General features: G+C 45.2%; 1 protein-coding gene and 1 long non-coding RNA gene across 6 annotated transcripts in view; one reads left to right on the forward strand and one right to left on the reverse strand.

Annotated features, from left to right (window-relative positions):
* The window catches only part of LOC127032686 (uncharacterized), a 62,604-nt gene that overhangs the window by 19,724 nt on the left and 21,438 nt on the right, over window positions 1-21,442 (forward strand). The window contains exon 2 of one of the 2 annotated variants that reach the window (XR_007768866.1): window positions 7,841-7,900. This is a non-coding gene — a long non-coding RNA (uncharacterized LOC127032686). Of the gene's footprint in view, window positions 1-7,840; window positions 7,901-8,139; window positions 10,420-21,442 lie in introns of those variants that run through there. The other variant, XR_007768871.1, reaches the window with a different exon arrangement.
* The window catches only part of PACSIN2 (protein kinase C and casein kinase substrate in neurons 2), a 141,447-nt gene that overhangs the window by 6,968 nt on the left and 113,037 nt on the right, over window positions 1-21,442 (reverse strand). For 3 of the 4 annotated variants that reach the window (XM_050919789.1, XM_050919805.1, XM_050919781.1), the window contains 5 exons: window positions 18,759-18,934; window positions 16,288-16,408; window positions 8,009-8,133; window positions 7,149-7,265; window positions 6,017-6,213 (listed from right to left, as the gene is read on the reverse strand). In XM_050919789.1, coding sequence (XP_050775746.1) covers window positions 6,017-6,213; window positions 7,149-7,265; window positions 8,009-8,133; window positions 16,288-16,408; window positions 18,759-18,934 — 736 coding nt within the window. The remainder of the gene's footprint in view (window positions 1-6,016; window positions 6,214-7,148; window positions 7,266-8,008; window positions 8,134-16,287; window positions 16,409-18,758; window positions 18,935-21,442) is intronic. The other variant, XM_050919798.1, reaches the window with a different exon arrangement.

A 21,442-nucleotide genomic window follows, 5' to 3' on the forward strand; every position in this document is an offset into this window, starting at 1 on the left:
GGCCCCTCGGATGAGCCAATCGTCCAGATACGGAAAAACGTGTATACAGAAAAACGTGTATCCAATGTCGGTGGAGGTAGACGGCGACTACGGCCATACACTTTGTAAATACCCTTGGGGCTGCAGAAAGGCCGAACGGCAGGACCATAAACTGGAAGTGCTGACGAATGGCTACAAAGCGGAGGTATCTCCTGTGCGGAGGAAAGATGGCGATGTGAAAGTACGCATCCTTCATATTGAGGGTGGCATACCAGTCTCCAGGATCCAAGGACGGGATAATGGTCCCCAGGGATACCATGAGGAACTTCAACTTTATCATAAACTGCTTGAGTCCTCACAGGTCTAGGATAGGTCTGAGACCCCTTCGACTTGGGGATCAGGAAATAACGGGAGTAAAACCCTTTGCCCCTTTCGTCCATCCGTACCTCCTCTATAGCTCCTATGGCGAGGAGCATCTGCACCTCTTGTAAGAGGAATTGCTCGTGAGAGGGGTCCCTGAAGAGGGACAGGGTTGGAGGGTGGGAGGGCAGGGTTGAAATAAATTGGAGATAGTACCCATCGTCCACCGTGCATAGGACCCAGCGATCTGAAGTTAACTGGGACCTCGCCGGGAGGAAGTAGGAGAGACGGTTGGAGAAGGGAGGAGAGGGATCCTGGCCTGTAACTGGTAGGCCGCCCTCGGGCGCACCTTCAAAAGTTCGTCTTTGGTCCCGGTGGTGGTTTCGAGGGACCTTGATTTTGGCCACCTTGGGGTCCTGACGGTCATCTGCGACCACCTCGGCCGCACCGCCTGCCAAAGTCCTGTCTTTGTCTAGGCACAGAGTATGGGCGGTGAGGCTGGGGACGGAAAGGCCTGCGTTGGGTCACCGACATATGCACGCCGAGAGAGAGTGCATTATGACCCTGTTGTCCTTCTGGCTTTGCAGCCTGGGGTCAGTCTTTTCCGAGAAGAGGCCTTTACCATCAAATGGTAAGTCCTGAATGGTATACTGCAGCTCCGGTGGGAGGTTTGAAACCTGAAGCCATGAGATGCGCCTCATGGCAACACCCAAGGCCAGAGTCCTGGTTGCTGAGTCTGCTGCATCCAACGAGGCCTGGAGGGAAGTTCTGGCCACCTTTTTCCCTTCCTCCAAGAGGGCAGCGAACTCTTGGCGGGAGTCTTGAGGGAGAAGCTCCGTAAACTTACCCACTGCCACCCAGGTGTTATAATTATAGCGGCTAAGCAAGGCTTGTTGATTTGCCACCCGGAGCGGTAGGCCCCTGCCAAGTACACCTCGCATAGCCTTCTTTGATTTTGAGGCTGGTGCCTGCTGGCCGTGGCATTCCCTCTCATTAACGGACTGGAAGACTAGTGAGCAGGGAGGAGGATGGACATACAAGTACTCGTACCCTTTAGAGGGCACCATATATTTACACTTGACTCCCCTGGCCGCAGGAGGGATAGAGGCTGGGGACTGCCATATAGTATCGGCATTCACCTGGATGGTCCGAATAAATAGTAGGGCCACTCTAGTGGGGGCATCTGCCGATAGAATGTCCACTACTGGGTCCTCCTCCACCTGGAGGTTCATATTGAGTGCTACCCTCCTTAGGAGGTCCTGATGGGCTCTCAGGTCGATTGGAGGAGGGCTCGAGGAGGATGTTCCTGCCACCGCCTCATCTATAGAAGAGGAAGAGGAGATGCTGGCGACGAGCGGGTCCTGTGTGGCCTGTTGCTCTTGGGCGACCTCCTGCTCCAGTGGAACCTGGGAGTCCAGTGGGTGAACTGGGGCTTCGTCCACGGCAGTCGGAGGGGGACGGCTAACCGTCGCCTCTGGCACTCGGTGCTCTGATGAGACAGAGCGGGACGGAACTACTGGTAGGCCTTGGGCCTGGTGGTATGCCCAAGGTGTCCAGAAAGACCACTGATGGGGTCCTTGGTCCTGGGCCTGGGTCTCTTGGAAGACTCTGGTGGGCACATGAGAAACGCGGTCCTGAGCGTAAGAGCTGTCTGTGTGGGAGGACACTGATGCGTGTCTGGATGGCCATGGAGGTGCTGAAAAGCCCTGGGCAGAGTCTCTGTCTCTAGTGGACCTTGCGCTACTCGGCACCAGGGACCAGTACCGGGAGGCATACCGGTACTGGGAACAAGATCGGGACCTGCGACCAGAGCAGTGCTGGGAGGTCGACTGAGATCTCGAGGCTCGAAGTCGAGAGCGGCTACGGGAGTCACGGTGCCTGGAGCGGTGCCAGGAGCTGGAACGGTGCCGAGAGTAGCGGGCCAGCGAACAGGATACCGACCAGTGCTGCAAGTACGACCAGTACCGAGGAGGAGAACGGTACCAGGACTGCAAGTGGCGTCGGGAGCGCTGACGGGACCTGGAACATCTGCGGGACCATGATCATGAACAGTGCCGCTCTGCTGTGCCGCAGAGGATGGTCTTATCAAGGCAGGCTTGCCGATAGACTGTATTACCCGCACCGGGTGCCGGGGGTTGAGGCAGCATCACCTCTGTCATGGCAATCAGATTCCTCACCGTTGAGAATGTCTCCGGCATGGATGGAATAGTAAACTCAACCACGGCTCGTGCCGGGGAGCTGACAGGCACCGGACTCAACGGCCCTCATGGGACTGGAATCGACGGTGCCAACGTCGTCGGTGCTGTGGCAGGTGTCGGTGCCAGGCGATACGACTTAGACGAGTTCTCTGGCTGTCGTGCAGGTGGCACGGAAGCAGCAGGAGTCTTAGGCTCTCTCGACCTCAGGGAGAGGGAGTGGTGCCGAGTCGACTTCAGTGCCGGCGACGGCCGGTGCCGAAAGGCCTTGGCAGTACCGGCGCGGTCCAGTGCCGAGGAGGTGCTTCTGCCCACCGATTGACCAGTGCTCGGTGCCGAAGGCGGAGGGGTAAGAGCCACCTCCATGAGGAGCTGCTTTAGCCGAAAGCCCCGCTCCTTTTTTGTTCTCGGCTTAAAAGCCTTGCAAATGCAACACTTATCTGTCAAGTGAGATTCCCCGAGGCACTTAAGGCAGGAATTGTGTGGATCTCCTGTCGGCATCAGCTTACTACAGGCCGAGCACGGTTTGAAACCCGGTGAACCGGCCATGGGCTCCGGCACCGGGTGCGGGGAAGGGGCTAATCCCCGAACCCCTCTTAACTATACACTAACTATGGACAACAAAAATTAACTATAACTATATACACAACAAAGTAACTAGAGAACTACAAGTAGCTAGGGAGGTGGAGGTCAGTAAAACCGCACTCCACTGTTCCAACGACTGACACGGGCGGTAAGAAGGAACTGAGGGGCGGTTGAGTTGGCAGGGGTATATATCCGGCGTCATGGCGGCACCACTCCAGGGGGCGCCCAGCCAATCCACCGAGTATTGCTAGGGTAAAAATCTTCCAACGAACATGCACACGGTGCGCGCACACCTAACTAGAATGGATATGAGCAAGCACTCGAAGAACAACAAAAATTCCTGCTGTAAGCTGGGGTCTCATTTGGAAATGCCAGAAGAGAAGACCTGGTTGAATTCGCTGATCACAGGATGACTATGAGCCACCACATGTCATGTGGCTATGAAAAAGACAACTGCAATCTTAGAGTGTCTCAGGTGAGATATTTCCAGTAGAGAATGGCGAAATATTAATGCCATTGTACAAGACACCAGTAGAACCTCATCTGGTTACCCATGTTCAGGAAAGATGAATTCAAATTGGAACAGGTGCAGAGAAGACTTACAAGGATGGATCAGGGGAATGGAGAACCTATGTTGTGAGATGAGACTAAGAGAGATTGTTTTATTTAGCCTAGCAAAAAAAAAGATTAAAAAGGAATACAACTGCTCTCTATAAATAAATCAGGGAGTTAATGCCAGAAAGGGAGATGGAGTATTTCAGGTAAAGGGTAATGTCAGTGCAAGAACAACGGGGTATAAACTGGCCATGAACAGATTTAGGTTGAAAATTAGAAGAAAGTTCCAAACCATCAGAGGAGTGAGGTTCTGGAAGAGCCTCCCAACAGGACTAGTGTGGGCCAACAACCTAAATAGTTTTAAGATGGAGCTTGAAAAGTTCAATGGGGTTATATGATGTAGTTGCCTATGATAGCTGGTAACTGGACTCTATAACCCAGGTGGTCTTTTCCAGTCCAACGTTTCTATTTTGAATATGTCTTAACAGCCTTAATTGAAACTGGGGACAAACAGTTTGAAACAGCAGCTCTGAAAACTTCCTATCTCCCTGAGAGGAGGGGGTTAACTAATGGCCACTAGTTAGCATCAATATTAACTATTTTATAGCTGCACATTTTAGCAAGAACAACCCAGCTATGTACTCATTGTATTCACTGTAGTTGAACATAATAAGATTTGATTAACTTGAAATTAGAAAAAACAGAAGCTTTCCAAATTTTTAACTTCATCTCATTCCTCCCATTTGTAACCTAATGCACCAAGTGAGCCATCAAAGAATGAATAAAGGGCCACACACAGGCACCGAGGGAAGAAGCAGACACTGAGGGAATGGGAAGAAAGATGGCCAAGTCTCATTTTTGCAAGCTGTAATTCTGCATCTTTTTTAGAAGCTGCTCACAAGTCAACAGCAATCATCTCAGGAATTCTGACTGAGCTGATTGTAAAAATACAGGCCTGGATGCCGCACCAGCTGTTGGTTTTTACAGCCTGAACTAGTAGCTCCGATACAGTTCAACCTGCCACCACCGAAGGCTACTGCTCTTAGGTTCTTCCTGCAGTGCTTCAAGCTCTCCACTCCTGTGCTGAACGAACAAGAAATCACCTTGCCAGGTTAGCACAGCTGCAGGAAATACCAGAAAAGAACCCCAGCCAGAGTCAGCAGCACCTCCAGCTTGCACCCATCTGCTTAAAGTGCTGCACTGTTAACCAAAGCAAGTGAGCCATTTGTCTGTGTGTGTGTTGGGGTGAAAGTGGACTAGAGCATGTCTCCCACACTGCAGTTCCCTGCAAGTTCAGCTACATTCTCCAACCTTCCTTTTGTTGCTGGGATGGGCTCATGGCTCAGGAGTGGACAGCAGTACCCCAGCAAGCACGGGAGACATCTGGAGAGAGTATACCCAAAGGATGACCTCAGAAGATAGAGCAGTGGTTCTCAAACTTCATTGCACTCCCTTCTGACAACAAAAATTACTACACGACGCCATGGAGGGCTGAAGCCGAAGCCTGAGGGCTTCAGCCTTGGGCGGCTGAACCCGAAGTCCAAGCCCCACTGCCCAGAGCAGAAGCCACTGGGCTTTGGCTTCAGCCCTGCACAGTGGGCCTTGGGCTTCAGCAAGTCTAGCAGTGGCCCTGGTGACCCCATTAAAAGGGGGTTATGATGCATTTGGGATAGAGGGTGACAGAGGAGGAGGAGGAGGATGGGGGAAAATTGTCTTTCCCAGCTAGGGGGAAGAGGAAGAAAACTTTCTTAGCCTGTGCACATATTTAATGTTAAATTTTTAACCTAAAAATGTGCACAGTGGGGAAGCAGGAAGGAAAAAGGGTACTTCCGGTTAGAGCTGTTTAAAAAGACAGAGCAAACTCCTCCCCTCCCGCCCCAAAACGTCATGATTCACACTCATCTTGTGATTATTTTTTTTTTAATTTTTTTTTTTTTTGGCAAAGTCTTGCGATTTTTGATTTTCAAGGGTTGGCGATACTAGGGGGACGACCAAGTAGTAGCAGCAGCTACCATCCCAATGAAGAAGAGATAATTAGTTTCACAATATCCCCCTTCACTTCAAGAAAGCTTCCTTCCTGGCAGCTAGTGCTCCCTGCACCTGCAAGGTATGAGAGGCACTGCTAACACTTCTAGGATGAAGAGATGTTTGTAGACAGGAAGATGGATCATTTGTAGATAAACCCTCTAGTGTAATGTGAGACTTGGTTTAGAGCTGAAATGTTGGTTGGTAAAAATCCCAGTTCTCACAGTACCCAGAAGAGGTGAGAAAGCCACATTCTTCTGGTACTTCCTCATGTTTCCCTTTCTGACAAACATTTTAAGTGAATGAAGTAAACTTACCAGCCTTAAAACTGAGTTCATCATGCTCTTGGCCCTCATAGTCATACAGTGCTCGTACTCTCACCTCCATGGCAGGGGAGGCATCTTCATCAAATGGGTTTGTATCTCCATTTGCATCAGTGGAAGAAAACGGATTGCTAGACTCTTCATCAGACCATTCTGTAGGGTAGCTTTGGTTTTTCTCAGAGCTGCTAACACTAAAAGCAATTTAAAATTGTAGTTTATTTTAAAACATTAACTGAGATTACATACACCAACACCATAATACTAGTCTTATCTAGTTAAGTATAAACTTAATGGTTTATACATCAGAGCTAATTTTTCAAAATTTTATATTTCTAGGGTAGTGTTTCTTAACATGTTTAAGTTGGTGACACTTTAAATAAAGTCAATTTTTTTTGCAACCCCTTATATTTACTATAAAAGAGTAAAAAGTGGTAAGTCTATATTATTTGTTTGTTGAGAGAGACAAAGAACACTTGACTTTGAAAGATGAGGGTGTGCAGAGGTAGTAGGGAGGCAAGATTTTCTTTGCTTCAGATTTAAAATTTTCAGTGCCTCTCAAGCACCTAATTGCTTTTTGTGACCTCCCACAGGTCACAATGCACCAGTTGAGAAACACTGTTCTAGAACAATACTTTTAGAGCCAGTAGTTTTTTATAGTTAAAGAAAAGGCAACTGTTAAGTGTGCACATGACATGCACATAATATGACACACCAGGACTGGTACAATGAAACAGGTAATTGAGACAGTATTAAGTGGAGAGAAAGTCTTAAAAGTGGACTTGTCCAGTGAGTGTACACACAGCAGAAAAGCTCCAGCAGTAGTTTCACAACAGATTGTCAGAGTTCACATATTTTAGGACAGTTAAATGAGAACAAAAGCAACTAGTAAGTTGTGTTACCAACTGCCAATAACCTCAGTATAGTTTCAAACCAGAGAAGATTAAGGCAACATACACAATCTCTGTTAGAAAAAGAAAAGTTAGGTTTACAATGTTGCTTATATGACTTCTCCTAAGAACTGCCATGCATTCTACAATATGGTGCCTTTGTAGAAACCCAAAATTGGAAACCTTGGATAGAGAAAGAGCAAGTGTGAAAACAATTTAAAAAACGTTCTTTCACCAACTTTTTGATTTTATTGTCCTCCTTTTCACTGACAGTACTCCCCGTATCATCTTCATCTTCAAAGGGATTGTAACTTGATTGTAATGACTGCACTGTATTACTCGGGACACTAAGATGGCTATTTGGGAGAGAAAAAGCATTAAGGTGACCCTATCAGCTCATGGATTCGTATGTATATTTAATTAGTGTCACACTAAAAAATGAGCTACCTAGCAGTTACCCTGCTCCAGTCAAGCACATTGGTTGGGTCCCTTAGAACAGTACAGGGGCCCTCAAAAAGCACTACACATAAATATTATACCCTTAAGTATAATACTTTTTTCCCTCTAAGCTGTGAAGGATTTGCAAAGGACTTAAAAGTCTCCAGATTTATCAAAAAGCTCAGTAGATCTCTCAGCGTAATTTGACTATTATAGTAATGAGCTGTCAAAGCAGACAATATATCTATTTAATATAGTCATTTGGAACGGACAGAACCCATTTTTTTACTTAAATTCACAAAAAGCCACCTAAGAGAAAGTTCAGTTTCAGTTAAAGTTTGGTTTCTTCCAATTCCAGGCTGAAGGACAGATAAAACTATGCTGACCACCACAAAAATAAGATAAAACCGAAGTATTCAATGAGCTTGCAGGCACACAAACCCTTTCAAAAAGCTGAAATTTAAGGACTTTTCTGTTTGCTCCCTATCCACAGAAATATTGCAAACCACCAAGTCCTGTTCTGAGACAAGAGAACCATAGTTCCTTTACCTAGGTGAGTAGTGAAATTTCTGACCTGTATCCACCTAATGTACTTCAAGATACCATTCTTTCATATTATTATTTCAGCCTTTGTCTCTCACGGACATAAAAAAAGTTCTACCTGCTATGCTTGGTATGCTGCGAAGCCTGATCTCCTGTCTGGTTGACACCAGTTAGAGTCACTCCATCTGAAGCCTTCTTCTTCTCTCTTCTACTGAGAGTACGATTGAAATCTGCAGACCACTCCTGCAAAATGAATGCAAAAGAAGCTAATGAGAGTTTAAGCTAATCAGCAGCATAATATCTAATGTTGAAATTAAGTTATACTAAGGCAGTTCATCAGTTGTGTATGCAATGAGAACAAAAAAGACTTTAAATATTTCAACTTTATTTTTAGATTTGTTCTCTTCTTTCCCTTGCCATCCACTCAGAGGGATCTATGCATCCCTGCTGGAGTCCTGAGGACATCCATACTTCTCCCAGCCTCTGAAACCAGGCCCAACACTATGAAAGCCACTCAGTATTTAACAGCTTTAACCTGAGGTGGTCACTTGAACTAAGACCAGGCGAAAGGCAGTTGGTGCAACTGATAATCATAGGTATATATAGGTAAGTTATAGTTTCTGTTCACTTAGTTGTTTTTGGCATATTTTGTTCAGCATACAAGTATTGATTCTATATAAAACTGTTAGTATTGGGGGCTCTCTAACCACTTAGCAGAAATCTCAGATTGTGAATAGGAAGTCACTGGAAAAAAAAGATTTCAAATATTTTTAGCTGTCTTAATATGATGTGATATTACGGCTGGAAACAAGAAGGAGCCAGCAAACTCTTTTCAAAGCACTAGTGGTTCACAGTAGAAAACTGCTAACATAAGAATACCCATACTGGGTCAGACCAAAAGGTCCATCTAGCCCAGTATCCTGTCTTCTGACAGTGGCCAATACCAGGTGCCCCAGAGGGAATGAACTGAGCAAGTAAGCATTAAGTGATCTGTCCTGTCTCTCATTCCCAGCTTCTAGCGAACAGAGGCTAGGGACACCATCCTTGCCCATCCTGGCTAATAGCCACTGATGGACCTATCCTCCACAAACTTATCTAGTTCATTTTTTAACCTTGTTATATACTCCTGAGGGCATTCTGAGCCAAAAAAATTAAATATTCTGCAACAAAGAAATAAAATATTCTGCCTACAATATTTTAAAATTCTGCATATTTTATTTGTCAAAATAACACAATAGAATCACACCATTTTCAATTATTTGCTGACAGGTATTTTGAAATAAATTACCAAAATAATTGAAAATGGTGTGATTCTATTGTGTTATTTTAACAATTAAAATATGCAGAACTTTAAATTTTTTGGTGCAGAATTCCCTCAAGAGTACCAGGTGCAATCTGGGTGCAGGCACCTCGATGGGGATATGGATGCAGGGGGGGGACCTGGATGCACAGGGGCTTGGTGCAGGGGGAATGGGACTCTGCAGGGAAGTCCAGATGAAGGTGGTTAGGATTCAGAGGGGAGGGGTGCAGCTGGTTGGGGCGGGCTCCTGACGCAGGAGTGAAGCTTGGCACAGTGGGGTTTGGGGGGCTCATGATACGGAGGAGGGCGTGTCCAGGTGCATGGGTGGGGGGAGGGGTCACAGTACAAGGAGCTGCTTCCCTGTCCGCCCAACCGCTGTGCATCCGGACCATCCCGCACACAACCCCCCAGCTGAGCCTCCCCTCCCCCAAGCCCCATGGTGCAGAGCATCCTGCAGCCAGAGGAAGGTTCTGGGGCTTGATCTGACCCAGCCCCGGCTGCTCAGTGCAAGGAAGAGGGAATGGGACTCATCTCCGTCCTCCCCCTACCCCCACCCCGCAGCTGGGACTAATGTCCCTGGGTGGCCAGGGCATCCCCAGACCACCTCCTCTCAGTGATTTACCTCTCCCCCCCCCCAGCTACCTGAACAGACGGGTCTGCACTGTGGCAGGTACTCTTTGCTTCCCCACAGAAACCATTTTCTGCAAGGAAGCCTGTGGAATCTGCCGGGGGGGGGGGGGGAGGGCATTTTTCTGCTGCGCCACAGTTGTGCAGAATTTCCCTGGAGTATGTTATAGTCTGGTACATACATTTTTCTTTTCCAATACCCTATATTTGACATATGTTTAACCTACAGTTTTACAGTAGACCTAATTCTTGTTTATTTTTTTCCCCTCACCTTGTCTGTTTCTAGTTCTAAAAACAGTTATAAAGCCCAGAGGTGCCAGGAGGGAAGGGAGTAGTCCCCCACAGGGGAAATATTGTGGAGGTTTCTGCCTCTGCATAAACTCACCTGGAAGGGTTGATGCGAGAAGGACGCAAGCGGTGGAGTAACAGCTATGGGGCCCAAGATCAGGACCTAGAGAGCCCAAACAGCTGTGGTGGGGATTTGGATCAGGCCAGGAAGCACGAAGCAGGATCCAGAAGGTTGAACAGCAGCCATAAGGCCCAGAATTGGGCTGGGGAGCAGAGAATGAAACCCAGAGAAGCTGGAATGGGCCAGGAAGCAGGTAAGAACCCACCCAGGATCCTCCTTCCCTGCATGGAGCCGCCTCCACAATCTTCAGTACCTCCCCTTCCTCTCTCCTCATTCACAGGGAGCTTCTACTCCCAACCCCCACAATGAAGAAGGGAGGGAAATTCACTGTGCCTTATCAAAACATGGTAGTGCATCAATTGAGAGGCATAAAGAAAAACCTTTAACTTTGATACATAAACAAAATAAGGCTTAGGAAGGTGGCAGCAGAATACCTTTTTTAATTCTCTCTAAAAAGTGAGAGCACCAAAATTCTCTTATGGTCAAGCTTATGGGTCTGCAAGGAAACAGCCATTGAAGGACCTATTGCTTATGTGAATAAATACAGCTGTTCTGCACAAACAGCATAAACATTAAAGCTTTGCGCCCTGGATATCAGCAAGGAAATTAAGAGTAAAGTGAACCACTGGCAATATCAGAAGCAATATGCTGATTTAATATTTGTGCCAACTGAAGGCTTACATTCTATCTCCCTGCCTCTAAAAATGCCAAACTCTCCCATGATGACTGTATCCATTTGCCACTAAGTCTAAAATTAAGGGAGAAACCACAGAAACAGACTCTACAGGTAGTACACAGAGTGCTCTTCCACTGCTACAGAACAGCCAGGCACTAGTAGTATACATAGCTTTCAAGGTTTCAGTTTAAAAGATAAGCAGCATGTCAAGAATGATCTGTGGAAAAGTCAACTTGTTAAACAAGTAAACTATTTTAGAAGTGACCTATTGCATGAAATGTGATGATTTTGTATTTCAGTGTAAGTCCTTAAGGTACAATTCCCTAATACAATACATTTGAGCTACTACTGCTAAAATCCATTATTTTATATCTAGAAAAAAATCAATAAGACTAAAGTTTGATCATGGAACTCCATGATTTTTGTGTGTTTAAGTATTTGTGTGTGTTTAAGTATTTATGTCTCGATATTTTGGAGCATTTAAAGGCATATAAGTAAGTAGTCAGGCATGAGTGAAGAGCTGAACACAACAGACAGCTGCAAAGTCAATCCTGAATTGCATGTTAATTCAAAGCAGGAACTGAGTGACAACACTGCAGCAATACAAAGGACAAAATGGACAGACTAGGGAAAACCTTGAATTCGCAAGGCATTCTATGGTTTCTTCTACATCCACCACACCTTTGGGTAAAATAAAATGGTTACCCACCTTTTTGTAACTGTTCTTCAAGATACGCTGCTCATGTCCATTCCATTGTAGGTGTGTGCACACCCATGGGCTCGATCAGAGATTTTTGCCTTAGCGGTATCCATAGGGCTGGCTGTGGCACCCTCTGGAGGGCTGCGCTATATCAGGCACCGCTGGCCCTGCGCTCTCTCAGTTTCTTCTTGCCGACAACTCCAGCAGAGGGGCAGGAGGACGGGTAATGGAATGGACATGAGCAACACACCTCGAAGAACAACAGTTACAAAAAGGTGAGTAGCCATTGTTTCTTCTTTGAGTGCTTGCTCATGTCCATTCCATTGTAGGTGACTCAAGCAGAATCCTCTGAGGTAGGCTTGGAGTTCACAGTCTTGCAAATTGGAGCACTGCTCTGCAAAAGCCATCATCATCTTGAGCTTGCTGGATCAGCGCATAATTCGATGAGAACATGTGGATGGATGACCAGGTTGCAGCCTGACAAATTTCTTGGATCGGCACCTGAGCGAGGAAGGCCGCCGATGATGCCTGCACCCCAGTCGAGTGAGCCGTCACAACAGCCAGTGGGGGCACCCTTTCCAGCTCATAACAGTAGCGGATGCAGGCCGTGATCCAAGACGAGATTATCTGGACAGACATTGGGCGACACTTCATCCTGTCTGCAACAGAAACAAACAACTGTGTTGCCCTATGGAACAGCTTGGTTCTATCTATGTACAAGTCCAGCACCCATCTGATGTCCAGGGTATGGAGCCTGCGTTCCTCATCCATCGCATGAGGCTTTGGACAAAGGACTGGTAAGTATAGGTTTTGACCAGTATGAAACTGGAAGACGACCTTGGGCAGAAAAGCTGGGTGCGGATGCAACTGGACCATGTCCTTACAGAAGACCACATAAGGCGGCTCTGATGTGAGCACCTTGATCTCGGACACCCTATAGGTCGAAGTTATAACGACCAAGATGACAACCTTCCAGGAGAGAAGCAGGAAGCCAAAGGTTCAAAGAGAGGGACCCATGAGCCTTGACAGCACAAGATTCAGGTCCCAAGGGGGAACCAGATCCAGGCGCTCCAGAATTTTCAGGAACCGTGCCGTTATGGGATGGGCGAAGACTGACCTGCCTTGAAATGGAGGGTGGAACACCAAAATGGCCGCCTGGTGTACCCTGACCAAAGATAGTGAGAGGCCCTGGATCTTAAGATGCAGCACATAGTCCAGGATCTCCTGCAGCAGGGCCTCTTCAGCATCAGAGGCCCAACACGTGAACCTCTTCCACTTCGCCATGTAGGTAGCCATGGTGCAGGGTTTTCTGCTGCCCAGCAGGCCCTGTTGGACACCAGCAGAGCACTCTTGTTCGTCCATACTTAGCCACGCAGTAGCCAATCTGTCAAGTGCAGTGTTGCCAGGTTCGGATGCAGCAGGTTGTCGTGGTTCTGGAACAGCAGATCTGGCTGAAGAGGCAGCTGCAGCTGGGTGGCTGTCAAAAGACTCAGCAGCATGCCAAACCAATGTTGACAAGGCCACACTGGGGCTATGAGGGTAACAGTTGCTTTGTCTTGTTTCACCTTTAGCCGGGCTTAAAACCTGGAGACCGGGGCATGCCCTGCCTGGGGCAAAGTGCTTGTCGCCTCATGCTCCAGGACACTAACTAAATCCTTAACATCTATTTAACTAACAAATGATTGAACTATTTACAGCTATCTATACAAGGCTGAGATATGAGGAAAAAAACTCTGACAGCTTGCGAAGCAAGGAACAGAGGCACTCCAACTGACCACCATGAGCAGTAAGAAGGAACTGAGAGGGCACAGGGCAGGAGGAGCCTGATATACCACAGCATGAGTGCAATACTCCAGAAGGCACCACAGCTGGGCCCGCGCACACCTACGATGGAATCAACATGAGCAAGAATTCAAAGAAGCAGCTAGAGTTGGGTTTCTTGTACAAAAAGGAAAAGAACTCAGATAGGCATTCAAATGAAGTGAAGTTTTAAAAATGAATCTGAAAGCTCTACATGCTGGTATTACCACTGGATTACACCAAGGGTAGTCAATAGGTGGACCCGAGGACAAATCCAGACCACCCAGATGCTTTTCAATGGAGGCTGCAGCTGAGCCGGGGCTGGAGTATGGTTGCCAGGTGTCCAGTTTTCGACCAAAAAGTCTGGTCAAAAAGGGGACCTGTCCATGTCTGGTCAATACTCCTGACTGGACACAAACTCTGATTACTGGAGTAATAGCAATCAGCCTCCCCACCAAGAGGCCAGGAAGAGCAGCAGCTGCTGCTTGGAGGAGCTGCTCAGCTGCTGATGGAGATAACTGGCTCCTGCACCTGGAGGAGACCTCCAGTCTCCATTGGACTGAGGTAGATTAGGTGCCAGCACCACTACCACCCATGGGGATTTTGTCCACCACCTCCTCCCACTACCCCTCTCAGTCTGTGCCCAGATTGCCCCCCACCCAGACGCTTGCTCCAGGAACCAGCCCCCCACCCTGATTGCCCCCAGCCCCTCGTTCCGGGGACCGACCCTACCCCACCCTGCCTCCAGCCCCTCACTCCAGGGACCAATACCCCCACCCCTCCCCGATCACACCCAGCCCCTCATTCTGGGGACTGACTCCCTCCCTCCCATGCCTCCTGCTCCCAAGTGATCTCCAGAGTCTTTCACCCTCGTGTCCTCCCCACCCACCGTCCTTCTAGGCCAATCCCCAGAGCCCTCTCCAGCCCCTCTCCATCCTCAACTGGCCTCTTTCCTTCCCCAGTCTGCCTCCAGTCACCCACTTCTGCCACATCCGAGCCTCCCACCATCTCTCTAGGGCTGGTATCTGGAGTCTCCTTGGTCCCTCCCACTACCCAGTGCCTCCTTCCTGCCCCTCTGCTATCCCAGCCCACAAAGGGGCATTGCATCACTAGCTGGATCATAGTCCAATAGCTTCACCTCCTGGCTCTGAGCTTAAAAGTACTCCCACACACTCACACTCTGCTTTGTTGCCTAGATCCTAGTCCATACCCAGTCCTCTTCCCCCCTGCCCCCATCTCTGCTACTTGGCTCAATTGGGGGCACAGAGGAATGTTGGGGATGGGGGAAGAACAGCAACACCAGGCGGTGCAGGCCAACCCTATGTGTCCCATTTTCAGTTTAGAGAAATATGGTCTTTGAGTGGGGGGGTGGGGAGCCAACGAGTGATTGGGGAGTGGGGGGGGCAATTGGCAGGGGTGTGGGGAGGAGAGCTGGCTGGGGGTCTGAACCTTGACCAAGAAATTTGAAACTTGACAAAATATAAATTGACTACCCCTGGCTTACATAATTAGTAAGTTCTATCCGTCTTAACAAGCAGACATCAATTTGTTTTCAATAGGAGGACAAGTTCTTTGAACAACTTTGTATAGATATAAATTAGAAGTTTTAAGTACCGTAACTTAACTAGGACCATTGCTTTAATCATATTTACTGTGTAAGACATTTCAAAATATGACCATAATTTTTTTTTTACTTACTTCATCCTTGTTGCATGTAAAGAAAGAAGTATATTATTCTATTAGAAAAATAATAATTTACGTTATATTTGTATCTGCATCTTATATATCAAAAGCCCTGGCACAGCCCATGCATTCACACCAAGAAACCCAACAGCATAATATTTTTATCTTAAATTTGATCTTTCCCACCCTCACTCCATTAGTATCCTGATATCAGCATTTCATCCATGTGGTGGTGGTGGTGGGGAAACAACACCCAAAGATATTTAAAAAAAAACAAAAAAAAACCGAACACATCACAACACATTAATACTGCTAAAATGCATTTTCTCAGGCAGTGATCTCAAGCCTGGTGTCTCCAATGTTCCCTTATTGAGGAAAGTGACATTTTAATGCCATCAACTTGGTGCCCCCAAATTAGCTGAAACTTTTAAAAAGCTCCTTTGCATTAAGTATACTTTTAGCACCAATTTTAGAGGGCGGGGGGGGGGGGGGTGGAATATGTTAACAGCCACTACAAAACAAGTTTATATGGCCAACATCCAGTCCAGATTCCTGCCCTGTGTTACTTGAACTAGTTTCCAATATATAAAACAGATAACTAGAAAGATGGAGTAAATTACATAGAATGTCTTCAGGATGCTACTAATGGCGTCTAGTAGCAATTACAATTTATAGTGAAACTTACTACTGCTTTCTGTGAAGGTGTTGGAGACAAATTAAGTAAAAATAAATCTTGACCTTTACATGGATTTTTAAACACTAAAGTAAGTACAAGTCTTCAACAGGATGGATTTAGAAGTGGGCTAGTTACTAATAACTTATTGTTTTCTTACAGCAAAGCCTTTGCTTTCTCTACTTCATTTAGCTGCTTGTTGATATTAACGGGATCTGAGTTATAGTCCAAGCCATAGCACAGAGTATGCAGGATGTTTTTATCTGGAAGTGAGAGACAGTTCTGCCAGCTAAAGCATGGTTCACAGCATAAACTCACCCACAAAAGTGACATAAAAAGCTCTGATAGTCAGTCATATAAGTGTGAGATTCAGTGACCAAAAACTATTAAAAAAATTAAGACAAAAATAGGGAGGCAAGGAATATTCAGCTTTTTAAAAACTAGACAAAAATACTGTTCCATTAAGGAAAAGAAGGAAAAAGCCAAATATAAAAAAAAACAACAGGTTTTTAAAGGGGTAAATTCTTACCTCAAATTGAGGCCAATTCATTGACATCCCTGGACCATGATTAGCTCTAAACCACCGCAGATCTTCAATAGCATCTGCTGTTTTGATATTCTGCTCCAATTCACGATAGATATTTTTGTAACTACAAGACAAATTTGTTTTCTCATTCAATATATATGCTTACTATGGTAAACCCACTAATCAGAATAGAAAAATGTATTTTTACCATGATTTACATGAGCCAACACACCATATTGCACATTCTATGGTGTAGGACAAAAATCTGTATGAAATTCTTGTGCAAAACTTAGCAATAATGGCAAAATAAAAAGAAAAGCTATACAGCCCAGCTATTGAGTTTTTGATAACTCTAAAGGTTGTGTTTGTTTTATTTAAGTCATTTTATGCACCACCCTCTGTGTTACCATTAATCAGTGCTAGCAAACTGTAAGTGATAAATGTTTTAACAGTTTTTGTATGAACTCATTTATAATATTTGTCTAAAAATCCACTTATGCAAATTTTCAGCAAGCCTGCATAGACTGGACTGGAGACGGTTTTTATTATAGTTTTAGTGCAGAACTAATGAATTCTAATGTAAATTATATTCATAAACATATTTACTAGGAAAAGCTAAACTAGAAAAGCCTGAAATGCCAGAAATCTTAAAGTATAGTCAATAGGAGTATGAATTTTTAATACAAAGAATTAACCCAATAATTGGCCATTATGTTTCCTTACACCAGGGGTCGGCAACCTTTCAGAAGCGGTGTGCCGAGTCTTCATTTATTCACTCTAATTTAAGGTTTTGCGTGTCAGTAATACATTTTAATGTTTTAGAAGGTCTCTTTCTATAAGTCTATAATATATAAATTAAACTATTGTTGTATATAAAGTAAATAAGGTTTTTTAAATGTTTAAGAAGCTTCATCTAAAATTAAATTAAAATGCAGAGCCCCTCGGACTGGTGGCCAGGACCCGGGTAGCATGAGTGCCACTGAAAATCAGCTCACATGCCGCCTTCGGCACTCGTGCCATAGGTTGCCTACCCCTGCCTTACACTATATATTTTCTGGCAATTTTGTCAGCAATTACATAGTAATCTGCACAAGAAAAGTATAAAAATAGCCTTCAGATTAAAGAAATGGACAAGATCCCAAGTGATAGTGGACTCTCTTTAAAACAGTTACCTCACATTTTAATCCATTTCAAATGGAAAATTGTTTCAATATCTCTAGTACTACTTCAGTCTTGTTCTTTTGACAGTTAGTGTCAGACATGTTTATGCAGTCATATCTGTGTAGTCTGAGATTAATGAATTCTAGTTTAGCCTGTCAAGAACTAAGTGTTATTTCAAGCCACTAAAAGCATATTTACAGTATATATTCGTTCATAAGCCGAATTTTTTTTTAGTAAAAATGGGAAGCATCAGAGAAGGGGGTCAGGTTATGAACAGGTATAGAGAGGGAGAGGTGGGACACAGCTTCTCCCTCCCCCCAACAGAGGGGGCTAGGAGAGGCAGCACAGCCTGCAGAGCCAGAAGGGAAGAGGCAGGGCCAGAGTCTCCCCACTTCTGGCCACGCTGCTCTCCCCCGAGCCTCTGAAGTGGCTGCAGCTCCAGGGCTGGCAGGCTGTGGCCATGCTGTCCGCCCTGCTCATCCCACCTGCCAGAGCAGCTCCGGCCAGGCCAGACACATCTTCACCTGGCCCACCCCAGCTAAGGTGGGAAGGGATATGAAGGGGAGAGTGTGAGGGTCCCGGGCTAGGGGTGGAGTCATGTGGGTGGTCACAGGGGTTACTCCCCTGACTCCCACCTTCTGCCTCTAAAAAAATTTCCCCACCAGTTGCTGTCCCGGCCCCTCAGGGTAAGCTGCTGGCAGGTTGGGAGACTTTGTTTACTTAGGTTTACCTCCATGCCTGCGGATGCTTGAGGTAAACAAACTGTCTCAGCCTGCCAGCGGCTTATCCTGATGGCCTCGGATCCAAAGTTTGCCAGCCCCTGAATTATAGGGTCAGCTTATGAACGGGTCATAAAAAATTTCCATTTTTACTTATCCATTTTAGGGGAGTCAGCTTATAAACAAACCGGCTTATGATCAAGTATATATGGTAACTTTCTATTCTGCCATTTTTATATTCTAGACTATAATCTAAATTCTAAATTAAATTCTGAAGAGGATTTCTTTCTAATAATTGGCAAGTGTTCACTTCTGAAAACCTTAATTAAGAGTGGAACAAAAAAATCTCAGTCACTAAATTTTAAAGAAGTCTACAGGATTAGCATCTTCTTCCCAACATCTGATCCTGAACAAAACTAATTAAATAATGGAAATGGCTTAACACTGAGTTATTAGAATCTTAAGATTTAATGCCATATAAAAGAGACATACTTTAGAAAGAATCTATTGTAAACTCTAGTTTACTAGATGCACAATATTTAATGGCCACATTAAAGCAATTTTAGCAAGAAATGTTTTCAATCTTAAATTTACCTCACATCATTAGATAAGTCAAGGTGTTTTTGAACTTCCAGTAACACTTCACGGAAGAAACGCAGACGTTTTTCCTCAAACTGCTGACATTGTTCAAATACCTGCTCCATATTTTCCATATACTGAGGTGTAACATGATCCAGGTCTTTCAGTGATTTTTCGTACTTTTCTTTTGTCTGAAAAAGATGCAGTGCAAGTTGTTCTTGCTGTTACTAATGGCCTATTACATGAGGGTCACAGAATGGTGAACTGGTCAATACTGTAACAGACAATATTGAGACTATAATAGGAACATCTGCTTTATTTATCTTTGTAAAGTTAATTTGTTCTAGGTTATATGTTACGCAACAGCTCAGTCTGCCATAAGAGGGGGCTATTTTCATTTGCAAGGTAATGAAATCTTGTAAAAAAGTGTTGAAAGCAATCGAGCTAATGAGAATATAAATCACCCAGGCTATCTAGAGTCCATTTTCTTTAAGCATTTTAAGTGCATATGTAGGAGTTCCAGCATCCAGAGACATTTGTAAAGCTGTCACATTCAGCTGACTTGGAGATGAGATCAGAAAAGCCAAGAAAGAGCAGTTACCTTACAGTAACTATGATACAAAATATGCTGTCCATGTGGATTCCATTTCTGCTACACACATGCCCCATGCACACAAAATCAGATTATTTTGGCTAGCAGCGTCTGTTGGGGCTGTGGCTGTACTCTGGATGCTTTTGCACACCACCACCCAAAGGCAAAGGGCAGGCCCAACCATCTCTCAATTCGTTCACTAATTCAGAATCCAGATGGTATAGGACTCCATAGCAGGAACGGAGGGTGAGTCATGGAATCCATGCAAGGATTGTTCTAATTTAGCTATATCATCATATGATTTAATATAGATACCCATTTAGACAATCTTTGGGTGGATGTTTCCTGACCTTTAACCCTATCTACAAATGGTATAAAACAGCCCGGGGAAGCTCCTGAAGGGTCTTGTTCTGTCCAGGTAATATAAAAAAGCCCATGCCACATCAAGGTCATGCAGCTCAGCTTTCCCTTAGTTTGTGGGGCTTGGGGAAGAAAACTGGCAGAATCTGTTGATTTAAGTAAATATAAAGAAAATTCTGGTTAAAAATCCTTAGTTTGAGGTCTAAATTACTTTGTTTTTATGAAACATCATGTGAGGTCGATCAGCCATGTGGAATTTCTCCTATCCTCCAAGCTAATGTTACTGCAACTAAAAAGACACTCTTTATGAATAGATGGTATAAAAAGCAGGTTGCTAGGGCTCAAAGACAGTCCCATTAAACCACCTAATACCATGCTGAGATCCCAGGAAGGAGGGGATTCCTCAACTGGGAAATCCATGAATAAGGCTCTTGAGAAATTAACTATATGGTGAGAAGATAGCATGCAACCCCTGAAACAGGAAGTGATGTGCTGCTATTGCTATCAAATGTTCCCTTACAGACCCAATGGATAGTCCTGAATGGTTTACGGATAGAAGATAGTCCTGAATAGCAGAAATTAGAGCTTCCAAAGGAGATTTTTCCATTAGCTTAATCTAGTAGAGTGGTTTTTGCTATGCACTGAGGTGTTCTGGATTTCAGCTGAACAACTTCTTTTAATGGTAGTTAACAGTCAGCACCTACACTATCAGAGGTAAAGATATTTGGTCTGGGTTACACTTGACCTTTGTTTTGAGAGTTCGTGTCAGGCAGAACAGGTACTGTGATCAGGAACTGTGATAACAAGTCCATTAGGTCTAAAGAACATAACTGTTTGGGCCAAGCTAGGACTAGAATGATTATTACTGATGAAAGTTGATTGAGTTTCTTCAGACCCTTGGTATTAGATTGTAGGTAGGTGAACATGATCTCCAGTGCCCATGGCATAAAGAGAAAATCCAACATAATGCCTCAGCGCCAGCCAGCCCCCCTTTAACCAGAATGTGGCATTTCTTGTCCTAGTCTCTAGCAAAAAAGATCTATTCTTATATATCCTGTGGAAGATGCCTTGCAGGATCCAGCCCTCTACTCATGGTCATCTGAAAACTGCCTGCTGAGATGGTTCACTAGGCTGTTCTGTAAGCCTGCAAGATACAGAGCCACTGGTACTATTTAGTGTCGAATACGCCAGTTTGAGACTAACTGCTACTTGGCAGAGGAAGGGGGGAGATTACCATGCCACTCCTTTTATGTTGACAAAACACTGTCATTATTTCAGTTGCTGATTCACATAGCACAGCTAGAAACATTGTGCACAATAGGCTAATGGTTGAGTTCTAGAACATTTACTTGGAGGTAAGCTGCTTGAGAAGTTTGGAGGCCTTAAGCATGAAGGTGCTCTAGGTGAGTTTGGCAGATTTTAAATTAATCTGGATGGCTCTAAGTGGAAGGCACAACCTTTTTTGTCTGGTAAGGAAAAAGATATTGCTGCTGGAATCAGTTACTCTTCCATTTCCTGCAGGTGTTCATGCTCACTGTCCTGTTCTTGCTGGTGCAGGTTGTGAAGCTGCACCAAATGACCCTCTTGTGTAGACCTATGATATCTTGTAAGGGAGGGAACTCTTACTCTAGAGAAGGCAGTAGCGTGAGACTTCCTAGCTGACTACATAACCTAACGGGCCAAGTAAGGCCAAGACTGCATATTGTATGCGTAAGAAACTGCAAGCCATGAGGGCAGATATTAAGGT

The sequence above is a fragment of the Gopherus flavomarginatus genome, chromosome 1 (assembly GCF_025201925.1).
Source record: "Gopherus flavomarginatus isolate rGopFla2 chromosome 1, rGopFla2.mat.asm, whole genome shotgun sequence".
NCBI classification, from domain to species: Eukaryota; Metazoa; Chordata; order Testudines; family Testudinidae; genus Gopherus; species Gopherus flavomarginatus.